General features: G+C 36.6%; 1 protein-coding gene across 2 annotated transcripts in view; it reads right to left on the reverse strand.

Moving 5' to 3' along the window:
• METTL25 (methyltransferase like 25) overlaps positions 1-18832 on the reverse strand; it is a 104319-nt gene that overhangs the window by 61779 nt on the left and 23708 nt on the right. For both annotated transcript variants that reach the window (XR_015556399.1, XM_004417917.3), the window contains exons 4-5: positions 13241-13840; positions 10260-10407 (exon numbers count right to left, since the gene is read on the reverse strand). Coding sequence is in view for 1 of the 2 variants with exons in the window: in XM_004417917.3 (XP_004417974.2) it covers positions 10260-10407; positions 13241-13840 (748 nt within the window). In the remaining variant the exon portion in view is untranslated. The remainder of the gene's footprint in view (positions 1-10259; positions 10408-13240; positions 13841-18832) is intronic.

The following is an 18832-nucleotide window of genomic DNA, read 5'->3' on the forward strand; positions in this document are numbered from 1 at the left end:
AGGCTACTGCTATTAGGAGATTAAACAAGCTGAATACCACGTATGGATACCCTCAGTGAACAATGTTTGAGGATCACATTTCAAAGATCATGATATGCAAGATTGGGCAAAACAACATGACACTGAATGGAAATTCCATCTCCCCTTTAACCTGCAAGCAGCAGAGGTGGAAAAAGGAAAAATGAAATATTAAAGCAGATTAAATTATCAACAGGTAAAACCACCTTGGCTGGGTGGACTAAAGTACTATCCCAGGCTTTGATAAATTTGAATGATCAACCAGGAGGGCCTGTTGCTCCATATGCCAGAAAAACCAAAACCTAGGTGTGTAGGGGACCCTTGCCAAGATATCCAATACTGTAAAGGTATGGAATTCAAAGGAAGCAACCATTGCCCCAACTCTCACCATGGATCAACATGCTATGCTGCTGAGAACACCAAGCCCCCTCATGCCTGGGAAAAGAATTATCTACTGGAATCTGTAATGGGATGGATGAGTTCCTTTGCAGCCCTGGGTGAGGGGGAGCTACTTAATTTCCACTGGGAGCCCATTGTCCTGCTGCAAGCTGAACCTGTTGAAATGTACTATACCTGGAATGGGACATGCACTACTGAAAGAGAGAAGAAGGTGGGGGTCCTGGTCTGGCATATCCCACACCCAGTCCCTCTCCTCATGCCTGATAGTGCTGCCTCCCCCTGCCAACATGTATGGTATGTACGACCAAGTCAGTCCTAAAGCTGCCAACCTCCTTCTCCTCAAGGCCAGGTGGGCACCTTTTGTTTTCCACTGGTATGATCATTTGACTGACATCTTTGTCTCCTCCACTGGCCTGAAGGATGTTATAGCACACATAGAAGCCTTGACCAAATTCATACAGCTAGCCTTGAATGATAGCCAACAAAGCCTATCCATAATGAATGCTGAAATGTCTCTAATGAGAAAAGCTGTCCTCCAAAATAGAATGGTCTTAGACATTATTACTGCCTCACAAGGAGGCATCTGTGTCATTATCCAAATAGAATATTGTGTGTTCAAATGTGATGAGTCTGTTAATGTGTCGTCTTTATTAAATCACATGAGGACACAAGTGAACACCCTGAGTGATCCGGATCATGGGGCTCTTGGTGGAAAAGGCTGTCACTAGTCTTGGGAATTATTATCTTAACCTGTGTTTTCTCTTGCATGTGCCTGTACTGTTGCTGTGGCATCTACGCCCAATACAGCCAAAGAGCCGCCAAATGAGCCCCCTCCATGTTAGTGAGCCCCTTGCTGACCACTCAGGGCACGCTCAGGGGAAGAGGGGGCGTGTGAGGTTGTAAGAGCCGGTCACGAGGATGGAGTGTTGGGGAAGGTCATCAAAAAGACATGACCACTGGTTTGACCCATGATTTGCACCCCCTTCCCTGTGCTTTGGAATGTGTGTTCTGCTTGCCTTCCTCACTCCCAGAAGCTGCTCCCAGGATACAGCCTTGAGATAGAAATGTGGTGTTGAGACTAAATGGACTGGCTATGTGACTGAACCCAGTTAGGGCCTCTATGTAAGTTTTTAAGATTCTGGCGGGTGGGTGCAGTAAACTACTCATCTTGTGACCACTCAAGATAAGCCTCATAAGTAATTCTCTTGTTTAATTAAACCTGCTACCTACCAATGTGGAGTGGTCTGCTTTTTTCCTTTGGTCTCTTCATGCCTTCCATGTACTGCTGGTTTCAGGATGCTCCCACTCTGGAGGAGGTTGAGTAGCAACATCTGCGACTCCTTAACTTAATCCACCTTATTCATTATGCTTGGAATGCTCCTCTCCACGTTTTTGCCTATCTAAATCCTACCTCACAAAACTCAATTCAGAAGTTACTATCTTCCAGAGCCAGCCCTGATGGCCTAGTGGTTGAAGTTCGGCCTGTTCTGCTCTGGCGGCCCAGGCCCGGTTTCCAGGTATGGAACCACACCACTCGTCTATCAGTAGCCATGCTGTGGTGGCAGCTCACATAGAAGAACTAGAAGGACCTAGAACTAGAATATACAACTATGTACTGAGCCTTTGTGGAGGGAAAAAAAAAAAGAGAAAGATTGGCAACAGATGTTAGCTCAGGGTGAAATCTTTCCCAGCAAAAAAATAAACAAATAAATAAATAAATAAAAATAAAGCTTGCTGGTAAACTATTTTAAAAAAAAAAGTTACTGTCTTCGAAAAGCCTTTGCTGAGCTCCTAACACAAAATAATTTTTACCTTCTAGCTGGAATAGCTCTTTTAACACTTATATTCTCTTTTTTTCTTACCTCTAAACATCACTTATGAATCATTTATCTTCATATACAATTTATAAATCATCTATAATTTTTTTGTTTGCTGTTGGTATTATTGTTGGCTGGTTGTATGTTCACAGTACATAAACACAGTTACAGTCTCAAGGTAAAAGTTTCACACAATCAAGAAACATTTAGATAAGACCTTAGATTCTCCTGTACTAGATAGGGTATCACAAAGGATCTCAGAACATAGGTCCTTAAATAAGACAGAAATCCATTTCTCTTTTGTCATAGCCCAGAGAAGGGCAGGCAATGTAGAGTGCGTTATCCGGAGACCATATGGGTAGGGCTGCTCTGCCATCCTCAAGAGTTGGCTACCAACTTTGATATCAAGGTTGCTATTTCTTAGCCAGTAGGAAAGGTGAAAAAAAATAGGGTGGGAAACAGCTTCCTTTTAAATAAGTCGCACACATTATTTTGACTCACATTCTACTGGTTTGAACTTTGTCATATGGGAGATAAGTACTCTAACTGAGTGGGTGGGTGATGTTTGCTCTCCTAAAACTAAGAGGAGTTACATTATTAAAAGGAAGAAGAGGACAATGGATACAACTACATTCTGTTACATATACAGTTGGCCCTCTGTATCTACAGGTTTCACAACCATGGATACGGAGGGCTGACAGTATTCATCATACTACGCCATTTTATATAAGCGACTTGAGGATCAGTGGATTTCGGTATCCGCGAGGGGTTCCTGGAACCAATATCCTGTGGATACCAAGGGATGACTGTACATACTGTTCCACTCCCCACGCTCCTTTTCACTCTCTTCCTTCCAGAACCCTAGTCACGCATTAATATCATACACATGTGTGCTTGTGTGCGCGCGCACACACACACACACACTATGGCAAAGAATGTTAACTGCCTCCCCAATATCCAGTTTTTCCTTCTTTGTTACTCATAGAAGCTTGATTTCATTTGGATCTGCAATGTGCCCATCTAGAAGGTTACATTTCCCAGCCTTCCAGAGGTGGCCTATGAGGAAAGGAAGTTTTTGTGTACAGTTTCCGGGGAAGTTCTTTAAACGATGCTGTCTCAGATGGGAGAAGCTCTTCCATCTTCATATTTCTTTCCATTTGGGCTGTAATGGCTAGAGCAGTAGCAGCCGTTATGTAACCATAAGTGAAAGGCTAATAATACCGCAGAGACCTTGGCCCTCACACCCTTGAACCCATATGAACCAATGTCAGCTACTACCTTACATATTTTCTGGAAAATAAGAGAAAATTAAGTCCTATGTGATTATGCTACAACAGTTCTATTTCCATGTATTTACATGTCTGTATTTATAAAACTTTCCCAAAATATGATTACTCATACATAAAGCAATCTCAAATTACTATACATATTCAAAACTTTGCCCTGAAACTTGGTCCTTCCTTAGTGTTTCCTATCATGTAAGTTGCACCATCACCTATCCAGTGGCTCAAAACAGAAACCTGATAATAATCCTTACAAATCCCTTCTCCTTTATCTCACGCTCCTCTAAACAATCTTAAATGTTTCAATTCATTCTATTCCTACTACAGCTGCTCTAACTTTAGTTCCCACCTTTGTGGTCTCAACTTATAAGAGTATGTCCTATGAGGCTCCCCTCTGGGTGTACCTAAGTATAGGTTTTATCATTTGTACCCCACCCCTTGTAGGGCTATGAAACCAGAGCTCAAGTTTGCCACGGTACACAAATACCATTAGTAGCTTCAGTGTTTCCATCATCTTTCTGGACTCCTGCATTCTCCTATTTATTGACCTGATAAAATCATGCATCTTTCCAGTATTTCAATGCTTTTAAGAAACAACATTTAACTGTATTCAGTATTAGGGGGTGGCAAGATATCTAGCCATACATATGTTGTGATATAGTCTTATTTTTTTAAAATAAGTTTTGAGCTTACATTTGGTATATTTTAATCTGTAGCAATTCCAAAGGCCTGAATTTGGGAAGCATTCCCTCAAAAGGATTTGAATTTGCTTCTGCATAGAGCTGACTGAAGACTGCTTTGTCTCATTCAAGGTCATGGCTCAGTATGGACTGTTCAGGTTCAGCTCCCCTACCATGCAGCAGGTCCAATAGTAGCCTATAGATCCCAAAGTGACGAGCATTTGCCTCAAGACAACACTGTCTGCTACCTTATGGCTCACAGTTCCCTGCTCTGGTTTCAACTCCTCTTCCTCCCTCTTCCCCTTCTCTCTTTCTAATTTTTTTGCTTTTGATTTTTCTTGATCCATGGAGATTTCCCTTATTTTTTGTGGACTCAGGAATGCTTAAAAAAATACATGTTCTAATTCAGGCAGGATCTAGCTGAACTGTAGCAGGAGAGTTCCTCAGAAAAATCACAACTCCTACCCCGCCGGAAATGGAAGTCAAATACATGCCCTTTTGGAAAAAAAACAACAACAACCATGCTTTATTCCTGTACATCCTCCAAACTTCTAGCATTAAAAGCCCATAGAAGACAAACAGATTTGTTTAATAAAATATGCCTTATAGGAGACAGAAAATATTGTCAAATCTTTACTAAAAAGACAGCAATTGTATGCATTGTTGCAATGATGGGATTAATTCACTGCTATTTACTTGACTAAGAAATTAGTCACATCTTTCTACATGATACAAGACATGGTTTAATGCTGATATTAACTAGCTAATATTGTCTTATCATTATTTTTAATACCATATACTGGATATCTGAAAGATCTCAAAATATAAGTTAAGCTTATTTTTAAACAGTATGTTACATTTTCAAATAATACGCTCAACATATTTTTTTTCAACCTCCAGACACCTTCCCAGGTGAAGTACCTCTAAATTTAAAGCAATGAAACTACTTGTTAATCTTCAAAGACAGTGAAGATGATATATAAGTATCTAGCCTCTGCCCTTAAAATTCCTACTGGTGACATAAATTGAAAAAGAAATTGAAAAAGAATCTATCACGGATAGGTATTACATGCCTTGACAAATTTCTGTTTGATACAGAAATGGCGAGACCAGACTGAAAGATGCCACTTAAAGATGATCTGCAATCCTCCCCTGGTTAAAAAAAACCATGGTAAATGGAGAGATCTACGGCAGAGTCACCTTAATGCTCTGTAACATATTAAGGCTGGGTGTAAACATGAAGGGAGGCTATAGGCTTTCAAGGGTTACACCATTTATATTTGGCTCTGAAGATCTGCAGTATTTGGAGGGCACTAATAATACTAGAAGACTCCCTAGCATTGGGTTGGGAAGACACAGGGAAAGACCAAGCACACATCTGCGCCCTGACAAGGGTTGCTCCTGGTAGAGGCTCCTAGGAAGGCCAGGGAAGAAGCTCTATGAAACCACTTGAGGTGACTCTCTAGGGTGCCAGCTCTTTCTCTACTCTTCTGGCACTCCTAAGCCTCTGATATGATCATATAAACTTACAGGAAAAGTAAAATGACCTTTCATCCCTCAGTCTGGGCCTGAAGGATTCAGTTAGAGCACTAACACCAATTTCTGACAGAATACATAGTAGGCAGACAGAGAGACACCTCTCTTAGGCTGAACACACACATACAGATGACCAAGTCCAGAGGCAGAAAAAAACAGTGATGTTCCTGCTGTCTTGCATTCCGTTTTGTTTGTTTGTTTGCTGGGAAAGATTCGCCCTGAGCTAACATCTCTTGCCAACATTCCTCTTTCTTTTCCCCCCTCTCCAAAGCTCCAGTACATAGCTGTATATTCTAGTTGTAAGTCCTTCTAGTTCTTCTGTGTGAGCTGCCGCCACAGAATGGCTACTGACAGACAACTGGTGTGGTTCCATGACTGGGAACTGAACCCGGGCTGCCAAAGTGGTGAGACTGCCGAACTTTAACCACTAGGTCATCAGGGCTGGCTCTTGCATTCAGTTTTAAGAGCAAAAAATAAAAATTTTTTTCCTAGAAAACCCCCTAGGAGATATGTTCCTCATGCCTCATAGGTAAGAATTGTGTCTCATATCCATTCCTAAACAAATGGAATTACCATAACTAATTTAGATTGAGAGTCACCTATTTCTGAGGTTATAGATGGGCTCAATCCTCCCAGTAACTGATGTCTGAACAAAATCATAGTTCAGTTAGCAAGGAAGAAGAGATGTATGGATCTGGATAGGTAACTAGCAGTGCTTCCTATACCATGTTTCTATCTTTACGGGAAAAACAACCAAAAGAAGTTCTCTCTCCAACTTCTAGGGGAAGAAATAATATAAGTATTTCAAATTAATTATGATAATAGTAATCAATATTAAGTCAAAACACTGAAACAAGTCAAGCTTGGGAAAATATATATATTCTATAAAGCACTGCAATAAAACTGTTTCTGGTATTTCTTGTTCTCCTAAGAACCACTGGCTTATAATGTATAAATATTTAAAAGCAGTTTTTAAAACATATGGTATAACTTTGGTATTCATAATGGCTCAGAGAGCTTTGAGGTATTTTTGAAAATTGACATTCATGACAGACCACCTCTATGGTCTACCACAGCGTACTGGGTAAACATATTCATGTAAAACACATATTGTTTACATAGTACATATCATCATAAAAAGTTGCAGTGTACATACCAGATTTTTCTACTATACTATGTTGGACTATTAATAACTCAAATTTACATCCCAAAGGGCAACACTGCCCCAATTCAAATTTTAAAACAGCTGTGCAAACAAAGTGAGGGGCAGGGGCAGGTGTGTATGATATGAAGGGAGAAACACATGACATACTAGGCCATTCAGAGATATAACCCCATAGAACCAGTGCTAGATATATGACAGGAAATATGCCAACCTTGTACATGGGAACCCCTCACCCTGTAAGTTAGCTAGTTTAATATAATGATGAAACTGTATAGTGGTGGATTTCTATTTTAGTAAGGAATGTTGGAACTATATAGTACATGTTATATATACAAAATAAGACTACATCTGTATTCCATCTATCCAAACAGTCACTGCTAAATAGTCTAGAACAAATTGTGTGCTGTTGTCTGCCTTCACTCACACACTCACACATACACACACCCCTGCTCATCGATAAAGTCAAGCTATCAAAATTCTAGTGGTACTCATAATAATCATCTTGGACATTCCTTCTTTGTTCTAGAATTTTCCCTTGATTTTGTCTAGTTTCTAACCTTTAACTTTATAGGGCATTTATGATCTGGTTTCCTGCCCTCTCTTTTTGGTATTCTTACGTTTTCATTCTGAGCTCTATATCTCAAGGACTTTTTTTTTTTGCTTAATTACTCTAGCTTTCTGCACTCTGGACATTGATATACCCTCCTGGGCCCTCCTGGGTTCAGCCTTTGGTTTGGATCTGCAAACTGGCACGTGAGTAGAGTCCACCTAAGTCTCTGTATGAGAAAGGCTGAAATAACTACAAATAATATTGAATATATTTCTACATATCATCTTCTAGAATTCTGTATGTCTTCTATGGAACCATAACAAACACTTTGTTTTCAACCACGTTGTTCATCAGAATTACCTACAAGAGCTTCTTAAAAATACTTATATTCAAGTCCCACTCCTGGAGATTCAGGATGTCACAAGCAGGTCCCAGGCATCTATATTCTGAAAATGTCACATTTGATTCAGCTGGGCAGTCAGAGTTGAGAAACACTGTTATAAAAACTGCAGCAGAAGGTTCATATTTTCTGTCTTTTACTATAGCCAAGATAAGGCAAGAAAAATGGAGATAGGAGTGTGGGAAAGAGAGGAGGGAGCGAGTTACCTCTGCCATCTGGTTTTTGAGATGAGAAAATGTGGCAGTTCAAAGCTAGGCAAAACTGCAACATGAACCGAGGTTGTTTTTGTTATTCCTGTCACTTATTTTTCTACATTTTTTTCCTATCTTTTGGCTTTCCAACTCTTTTCTTGACTTCCAAAGTATTTGAAGGTACTCATGTTGCATATGTCTCCACCTATTTCATCACATCACTCAGTCCTGCTTCTTCCTGCTTATTCTTTGCTTTCCTGACAAGCAAAACTCCCCACCCTCTGTTCAGTTCAGGTCTGCATGAGGAAAGCAAGTAACACTAAGACACTACTCTTAACTTTCACCACTTAAGCCTAGTATTGTTTACCTGATAATCTCAATGACTGTCAATGGTTAAGATATTTTTGACAGAAAAGCCTTTCCATGAATTGACTTTGCCTACGAGGAGGGAAAATGAGAGATTGGAGCTGTCAGTCACTGTTGTAACAAATCTTTCCAACACTTTTTCTTCTCTGAATCCTGAGGCCAAAAACGGCCTACCAACTCAGTGAACAACGGCAACTTCCACTCTAGAGAAGAGAAGGCTAACTGCCTTTACCCAGGCAGGATTCAAGTCCAGTGCCTGAGCATCTGTTAACTGAGAGGCTTCCATTTCCAGGGTGTGAACATTTGGAGTTATTTTGTTCAACTAATTTTCCCAGCAGACTCAAAGATTATTTTATGAATGACTAAGTACTAAATAAATAAACTATGTGAACCAAGGAGAGATTCTGGGGAAATGGGTTACGGGTTAAACTGAAATGAGAAAAATGGAAGTCTCATTCACTCTAAAAATTGCCCCTTTCTTCCCACTAAAATGAACATTAGGATTCTCATCATCACTGTTTCTGAGAAAGATACAAGAAAGAACAGGATGGGAGAAAAGACAATAAGAAAGAGAAAGAGCGACTATGAAAGGCAAAGAGAAGGAAACCTGATTTTAAACATTTATCACCCAAGCCCTTATTTCTTCTGTCTGCAGTAGTACTCTTCCCACATCTTTGTTCTGATTAACTTCTACCCATCTTTCAGGACACAGCAAGTATTGCCACACTGGGAACAACGCCCACCCCTCACGCCATAGACTGCGCTACATGCTATTCTGCTGTTAAGATAATACAGATATAATGCTCTGTCTTACAGCACTTACTACACTATTTTGGAACTAATGTTTAAGGATTAGAAAACAAAAAAGAACACTGGTGCCATTAACGCTATTTCACAAAAACCTTTGCTAATTCTAAGGATAACGTCTGTTTCACCCAGTCAAATTTCAGTAGAATTATAAAATCATAATTTTTACCTCTTGCACATGACTAAAAAATAACCAAAATTTCAAATTCATCTGGGATTTAAAACTGAGAAAAAGAGCAAACAATACCATCCATATGTACACAATTTCCTGACCTAAAAATTCTTAGTAAGGGACACTGGATGTGGCTAAAGACTTCATTAAACTAATAGAAAAGAAAACTGCTAATATTAATAGATTGAATAACCATCTAATCTCAACCAGAGGTTTGAAACCATATCTGAAAGAAAGATATAACATACAAAATGATCAAACAGAGGAATTTCAGGAGCTGCTCTGGATGAAGGGTTGTGGGGTGCCTCAAGTTCTGTCAATGTACTCTGCACTCTGCTCCTCAGGGACCTTCTCAGCCCAGAGAGCACAGCTTGAATCCTATTATTTTAATGCGACTACACAGTTTTGCAGCTTTTTAAAATCAAAGTATGCTCACTCTTCAAAATTCAGTAAGGAACTTTTTTGGGGGGAAATATCAATATTCCTTATAAAACAGAGAAGGCTTTGGAAATGAAAGCAAACCCTGCAACTCTATAGTCACGACAAAATAACTTAGCTTTACTATCTTAGTAAAATGTACATCTTACAAGTATTTTTAAACAGAAGTTCTCTAAAACATATACCACAGAAAATTTTCACATATTTGCAGTTTTCAGCATTCATTATGACCATTTTATGACCAAAGAAAATATAATAAAATATGTAAGGTGATATTGCATCAAATTTCATTTGATGTAACACTAAAATTGCAAGAATATCATATCTCAGATGTTAATTCAAAACAACAATAATATCAACAACAAAAAAGAGGGAGAGACAGAAAGCAGCCATTATGCTCAAACAAGGAAAATGACGAGATAAGGAGAACTTTGTACCTTTATGTGGGTTTTCAAATTCTTCAGATAAGAGGTGGTAACAACAACCCACACTGCAAACTCCCTTAATTTCAGACTTGGAAGTAAATATTCGCAGAGTATTTGGAGCAAGATCACCACAAGTATGTAGACCTACCATCAAACAATCCTTTAAAAATTAGAAGAAAAAATAAATTTTGGCAATTAAAAGGAAGGCTAAAAAAAAATCATTTCAGGTGAAGATTTTAGTTCATTAGAATATGCAGAGCTTTTTCAAATCATCAAATTCTACCTAGAAAGTACTGTATGTTTTTTATTTTCATAACAAATAATTATTTCCTTTATAGGCAAAATGACGATGATCTTTTATCACAACTGACATACTTTTTTTTTTTTGTGAGAAAGATCAGCCCTGAGCTAACATCCATGCCAATCCTCCTCATTTTTTTTTTTGCTGAGGAAGACTGGCCCTGGGCTAACATCTGTGCCCATCTTCCTCCACTTTATATGGGACGCCACCACAGTATGGCCTGACAAGTGGTGCATCGGTGCGCGCCTGGGATCCAAACTCGGGCCGCCAGCACCAGAGCGCACGCACTTAACCGCTACACCATGGGGCTGGCCCCACAAATGACATACTTTTGAGTTGATTTTCTAGTGCTTTTGGTTACTTATCTACTTGAGTTTTCTCTGATCTCTTTGGTAACTAATATTTGCTTAACAACTAGCCAAAGTAAAGGTTGGACCAATCAAATGTAGCATGCATTACTAGGACAAATTCGTGATTTGAGACACCTTACTAGTCAATTTTTTCATTCACTTCTTCACAAATAGCCCATCAAAACTTATCAAACATCGTCATAAAAAACAAATAAGTGGTGCTAAGTTGGTATTTCTACTCTAACAACAAAAAAAGTTTACTTAGTTCAGTCATTGCTTCGAATATGGCAAAATTAATTTCAATATAAAAATTTTTGTTCTAAATCTTATAACATGAATTTTACATAAAAATTCTCCTATAAAAGGTTTCTTCTAATTACCCAAAGCCTAATTTAAATGTACACACATAGAGAATGGGTACGGATGCATACACTCACAGAACCTTGATCAACATACCAAGTTTGTTTTAACTCTTTAGTGCCTTAATTTCCTCATCTGTAAAACGAGGATAATAATCGTACCTCACCTCAAAGGGTGGTTGCAAGATTTAAATAAGTTAATACTGGTAAATGACTTACTACAACCTCTGGCACACAATAAAATTCAGTAAATGTTTTCTATTCTTATCATCATTATCATGTTATTATAAATTCAAAATAATAGACATATTAGGTTGTGAATCAAGTGTATTTTTATAACTATCTTCAGAACAAATACAATTGTTTCATTTAAGTTATTTTACTAAAAATGTTATTTTAGCCCATATAATCTAGACATAAAGCATAGCTGAAGTCTAATCTTTCTAAAGAAAAAAATTATACCTGTGAGTAGCTTTGACCTAACAGAATATTCAGTTGCTTCAACCACAATTCTCTACAAAGCACAGATTTTGGAGTGTTGTGCAACTGCTTTTCTTTTCTTGATGATTAGATAGTATGGGTAGGTTTTATCTAGATGTTATAATGTTATAAATAAAAAGGAATTCAGAGAGGAAGGGTTTGTTGCTAATTGAAGGGCAGAAGAACAGAGGTATAAATCTCTCTAAGCTTAGCTTAGCTCTCCCTAAAGATAATATAAGAACATTTAATCTCATTCTTTACTGTATTCACCATATAAAATTAGTTAATAATATTAGCAGGTGGCACACAAAAATATGCAATCACCATATTATCCTAACAGTAAAATATGTAAGTATTGTAGTGTGTGTTGTGGGGTAGGGAGGGGACAGGGGGTATTGGTTACTTCTGGTTATTAAATTGCTAATTTACTCCAGGATCCAAAAACATTCTTCTAGCATATCTTATATTAGACAGAGTCTTATAAAAGTTTGCATATAATTTTGATCATATACTTTCAACAAGACTTTGAAAAATATAAATATATGATAATAAGCACTAAAAATTTATATTTTTTTGTAGTTAGGTTAAAGTAATTGCGGTTGTTTAACCCTACAAGAAAGTTAAAGTATAAGCTAATTACTGATTTCATATATAGGAAAAACAATGAGAATTAACCAGTTTCTCTTAATTAGTGAAATCCAAAATTATCTGGGAAAAAAAAAAATTCCCCATTCTAAAATGACAAAATGACAAAACACTGGTCAGCTACCAAACAAGGATTTTACTTTATAAAGAACTCTGGTATCTTTTGTTTATTCATTTCTTTAGGGAAGGATATCTGAAAAATTTAACAAGAGTAGAATATTACAACTTCAAAGGCTACCTTGTTTTTTAAGACAATGAGCTAGGTCAAATGATTTCCAGAAGCTCCTCTACAATATTGTTTTAACATAAAATATTGCCTTTGTTTAAGATATATTGCCTTTCTATTATATAATCTGACATCCTTGTAGTTTAGAAAAAGTTCAAATTCTTTAAGAATACTCAGAAGCTACTCTTGCTCAAGAAAATTGCATATTTGGTTACCAAGGCTAACATTAAACATAATATTGCCCTAGATACCTCTTTACTTCAAATTTAAGAGTTTTATGTAAGAGTTTTCTCAGATTGGAATTTTAACAATCCCTAAATTGCGTAATGAGAACTTAGCTTACTAGCTTTTGTGTTAGTACTTCTGTTTGACTTAGGAGGCTTGAAATGAGTGGAGGGCACTCTATTCTGGAAAACAATAATTGTCAATCTTTGTACTCTTGTCAGATTTTGATAGCTGTAGGAATCACGAAAGCCTGCATATAATTTTATTTTCTTGGTCCTTCAGATTAATGTCATCAAATAAGATATGTAGTTAAATTTAAGTAAACTACATTAAATTTTAATTCTATGTCTTAGAGCTTTTTTATTAATCAATTTAAATCAAATTAAGGAATTCAAAAGTGAAATCACCTCCAGATCTTTAATAATATCATTTAGTTCTGAGTCAGCAGTGATAAACGATGTTAAAGGTAAATATATATTTGATTCTTTTGACTTTGATGTCGTTTTTCTTCTCTCTCTTTTTGCTTCAGACATTTTTCTCTTAGGTATCTGGGATGAAGAAGTAGGTTCTATGGCATTAATAGGCAACAAGTCTATAAGAGAAAAAGCATTATCAAAACATAAATTTTCTTCTCGATGTGAATAAACCTGTAGGTTTTCCATTTGTTTTCTGATGTTAGAAATTACAGAGCCCGAAAAATCTGGCAAAAAATCTGAGGTAGACATCTCTTCTTGATTTGCAGGACCGCTGTTACAGACTCCCTCAGTATCTGCTTTATAGTCAATTCCATCTTGCACTTTCCTTTCTTTTGCCATTTTTAATGCCAGTCCATTGACATCTAGTTTTGACCGAGTATGATAGACTTTCCAATGTTTCTTCAATTTCCTGTTTCTTTCCTCAGCTCCGTGAGTATTGGTATTTGAGGAATCAATTCCATAAACTTTTAAGCCATACTTCAAGGACAAAAAGGAGCTTAGGTAGCCTTTTCCAGAACCCAGGTCAATCACCTAAAGTAAGAAACACAAAATGAACTAAAGGATTTTAGTCAGAGCACATTCTTGATATTTTTTGAAAAAAGCAAGTAAAAAAATGGTTGTATAATTTATACAACCTGTTATGTTTGTTTTTTATTTTAATTTTTTGATTTCTGTTAAAAACCAACCACTCTCATAATTTTTATTCAGTATTTTTAAAGGGGTTCTAGGCAGTGTAATAAGACAAGGAAAAGATGTAAAAGACATAAATATTGGAAATAAAACTGTCTTTCTTCATAGACGACATGACTGTATCTGTAGAAAATCCTGAGGAATATTAAAAAAAGCTAACAGAACTTGTAAGTGAATTTAGCAATGTGTCAGGATACAGGATCATTAGAAATTAACAATGAACCATTGGAACATATATAATAAAGTAGCAAAGAACAATTAGAAAATAAAATTGAAAACCAATTAAAATAGCATAAAAATAGAATGTCTAGAAATAAATTTAACAAAGGTTGTGCAAGATGTCTACACTGAAAACTGTAAAACATTGCAAAGGAAAAATTTAAAAGATCTAAATAAAGATATACCATGTTCGTGAAATCGCACACTCAATATTAAGATGGCAATTCTCCCAAATTGACATGCAGATTCAAGACAATCCTAATCAAAATCTCAGTCAGGGTTTTTTAAAGAAATTAACAAGCAGATATTATAATTTATATGGAAAGGCAAAGTACCTAGAATAACCAAAACAGTTTTGAAAAAGAATAAGGTTAGAGGATTTACAGTGATTCAGGAATCAATATAAAACTACAGTCATCAAAACAGTGTGGCGCTGGTATAGACACATAAATCAATGGAAAAGAATAAAGCCAGAAATAGATCCACACTTATATGGTTAACTGATTCTTGACAAAACAGCTAACAGAATTCAATGGAGAAGATAGACTTTTCAAAAACTAGTGCTGGTATAAATGGATATCTGTATGGAAAAAAAGGAACTTTGCCTGTCACATGCCAAACACAAAAACTAATTAAAAGTGGATCACAGAGCTAAAGGTAATAGTAAAAACTATTAACTTCTGAAAGAAAACATGAGAAAATCTTTGTGACATTGGGAGGGGCAACGATTTCTTATGTAGGTCATAAAAGCATGAACTACATGGGATATAATTGAAAAAAATGGATTTCATTAAAATTAAAACTTTTGCTATTCAAAATACATAGTTAAAAAGGAAAACAAATATTTGCAAAACAAATCTGACAAATGGTTTGTACCCAGAATATATAAAGAACTCTTACAACTCAATAAGACAAGCAACCAATTAAAAAATGGGCAAAATATCTGAAAACACACTTCACAAAAGAAGATATAAAAACAGCCAATATGAAAAGATGCCCAATATCACTAATCATCAGGGAAATGCAAACTAAAATCATAATGAGATACACACAAATGTAAAATGGTACAGGCACTATGGAAAACATTGGCAGTTTACCATAAAGTTAAAACATTCACTTACTATATCACCTACAAATCCCACTCCAGGCTATTTACCCAAGAGAAATGAAAACAAGTCCACACAAAGTCTTGTATGTGAATAGTCACAGAAGCCAAAAAATGGTAAGAACTCAAATGCCCATCAACTGGTGAACAGAAAAACAAATTGTGGCATATCCACACTATGGCATACCACCCAGCAACAAGGAGGAACAAAGAGCAAACATACACAACAACACTGATGACTCTGAAAAGCTGTGTGCTAAAGGAAAGAAGTCATCACAAAAGTCTACATACTATTTGATTCCATTTATACGATGTTCTAGAAAAGTCAAAACTATAAGCAGATCAGTAGTTCCCTGAGAATGGAGGAGGAAATAGCTTGCAAAAGGGCATGAGGAAACTTTTTATGGTGATAGAAATATTTTTGATTATGGTGGTAGTTATACAACCACATACAATTATCAAATTCATCAAATTGTACACCTAGAATTGGTGAATATGGGAATTATACCTCAATAGCACTAAAAATGATAAGAGAAATAAAAAATTACTAAGATTCTTATTGTATTGCCATGTCATTTCATAAGAAATAAATGGACAATTACAGAAATACTATCATAAGAAATCATTATCTAATCTTATTATATCTATCTTTAATTCCTAAAATCAATTAAACGCTCACTTAAGTATGAGCCACTCAAGGAAACATTCCTACATTTGAAGTAACGCATGTTATTAATTAAATCCTCAAAAATTTCAAGGTCTTGCAATTCAAGTAGTTCATAGGCAAGACAATAAATAATGTCCCCTAAATAAATGACTAGCTTACAAATAATTCCCTATGCCCCTTTTTTATGTTAATCTCTGGGCTAGGAATTGTGGGAAATACAGAAGCATTATATATCTTGATTTTAAGGAACCACAATCTAACTGAACATACCATACCCATACTTACGAATACAAGGGCTATACAGTAGAAACTCTATTAATCAATTCTGCTGTATCTCAATCTCCAGAGAAAGCAAAGCTCTCCATTCCTTTCCTTTTATAAAACACATTCACTGATGCCAATGACAAGCTGAAGGCTAGCAACCTGTAGGTTGCTTGCAAGCACCAGAACGTTTGTTCCAGCCAATTCAGATGTTTTCTTACCAAGAGGTAACCGAGTTTGTTTCCAGATCTGTTTATGACAATTCCACTTGTGAATCAGGAAAATTCTGGCTACAAGTAACAGAACATCAAATTTTGAACAATGAAAAAAATTCACCTTAGAAATCTGGTAGTAGAGGGGCTGAACCATTCAGAAGCTCAACCACATACAGTCTTTGGGCCATCTCATTTGTAATTCTTCTGGCTGCAAGATGGCTGTAGAAACTCTAAGAATCATGTTGTCACAATATAACATCTAAAAACATTTTCAGTAATGGGAAAATTTTCCTACAAAATCTGTCAGCTGACTTACACTTGTATCTTATTGACCCAACTTGACTTTTATCCCCACCAAATTGTCCTTTCAGTAACATATGTAGTGTTACAATAGAATGAAAAACTGTGTGCAACTGAAAGTTACACAGGCCATACAACTTTTTGCATTCAAACTATTTGGTCTGAAAAGCAAAATCTCCAACATCCTGATCTCCTACACCTTACTCACAATAGTCTTCTTCTTCCTGGATCATCCTATAGGTTTGAAGAAAGAGGCATCACCAGTTCAATGCATGTGGGGTATCTTCTCAGTCTCCTAATTCTGTTTAGGAGACTCTGCCACAGAAACATTGTAACACACAGTGGTTATGTTTCTTAATAGTTTTAGTATGGTACTATACTTCGGACAGAAGAGTTATATTTTGTTGACTCACCTGGAGATCTAACTGCCATTCTAGGCTAATGACTTTCAAATTTATAACTCCAGTATAGAATTCTCCCATGAACTTCATACTCATATATCCAACAGTCTACCTAACATTTTCATATTAGAATTCTTGAATTCTAATAAGCATCTCATATTTGACATGTTCAAAACTAAGTTCTTGATATTCTCTGTAAAACCTGGCTCTCCCATAATCTTCTCCATCACAGTTAATGATATCTTCATACTTTCAGGTAGAGAACAGAACTCCTTTCTTTCTCTTATACTCTCCAACTGAATTGTGAACAAACCCATAATCTTACCAAGGGTACTTCATACCAACTGCACCCTAAGCCTGGCTTACTACAACAGACTCCTCAAGGGTCTCCCTGCTCCCACCTTTCCCTCCTAGAGTCTATTCTCAAGAGAGCAAAACAATGTCTAATCATACCACTCCTCTTAGCAAAATCTCTTATCACCTCTGTAATCTTATCTCCTAATGCTAACCTCCTTGGTTAACTAGGTTTTTTGCCTTAACTCTGGAAGCTCATGGTCAGGTAGGAGCTAATTGTCTTGACTGTCTACAAACAAAGACAGGCGAAGAATGCAAAGACAATGGAAATATTTGCTTTATAACACTTCCCAACACAGCAGCCAGAGTGATCCAGTGGCTCCAGTGGTTTCCAACTCATTCAGGAGAAAAGCCCAAATCATCACAATGGCCTCGAAGACTCTACAACTTCATGACTTGCCTTTCACCACCGCAACTTCAGCTCCTACTTTGCTGGGCTCGCCCTCTCCACTGGGGTTCATCTGGCCTCCTGGCTGTTTCAAGAACACAGCAGGCATATTCCCACTTTGGGGCCACTGAATAGTTATTCACTCTATCTGAAAAGTTTTTCGCCCAGATATTCTGATGGATAACTCTCTTACCTCCTGAAGGGGATCTTATCTCAAATGCTACCTTTACAATGAGGTCTTACTTGCCTCTTCCTTCCTAATCAAAAACTTTAATCTCCCATCTCTGAATTAGCAACTTCTTTTCCTTTTTATTTATTTTCTCTTTAAAGTGTATCAACATATCCAATAAAAGATACTTGTAACTGTTTTATTATCTATCTCTCCTCATTAGAATATGAATGCCATAAGGACAAAGATATGTTTTGTTTTGTTTACTACTGTATCCTCAGTATCTAAAACAGTGCCTGACACATGGTAGGAGCTAAAGAAATATTTGTTAAATGAATCCATGCATGCAAGTATGAATGAATGAACATATTTTAAAAATAAAAATTAAGATAACTTGGTAATGTGAATGAGAGAAGCAAAGGTTTTTGGCATGTAGGGAGCAATATGGTTGAGGCAAAAATGAATTTTGTTTTTTTCTTCTCTAGTTCTCTATGGTCACCAATAAAGTTAAGTATTTCAGAATTTGGGTTTCCAAATATCTGCATGAAATTTGTATTTATTATATCAGCATTTTAAAAGTAAAGTAGTACATATATAATACATTTTAAACTCTACTGTGAGAATCCAATATTGCTATTAAGTGATTTCAAGAGAAAGATCTCATAAGTATTTATTTTAGGTTATTTTAATCACTAGGAACAATCTCTTTCACTACAAAAAAAGTTCTCTTAAAGCAGGTCTGACATGATATGTT

The sequence above is a fragment of the Ceratotherium simum genome, chromosome 25, assembly GCF_057802395.1.
Source record: "Ceratotherium simum simum isolate JZ-2026a chromosome 25, ASM5780239v1, whole genome shotgun sequence".
Lineage (NCBI taxonomy): Eukaryota > Metazoa > Chordata > Mammalia > Perissodactyla > Rhinocerotidae > Ceratotherium > Ceratotherium simum.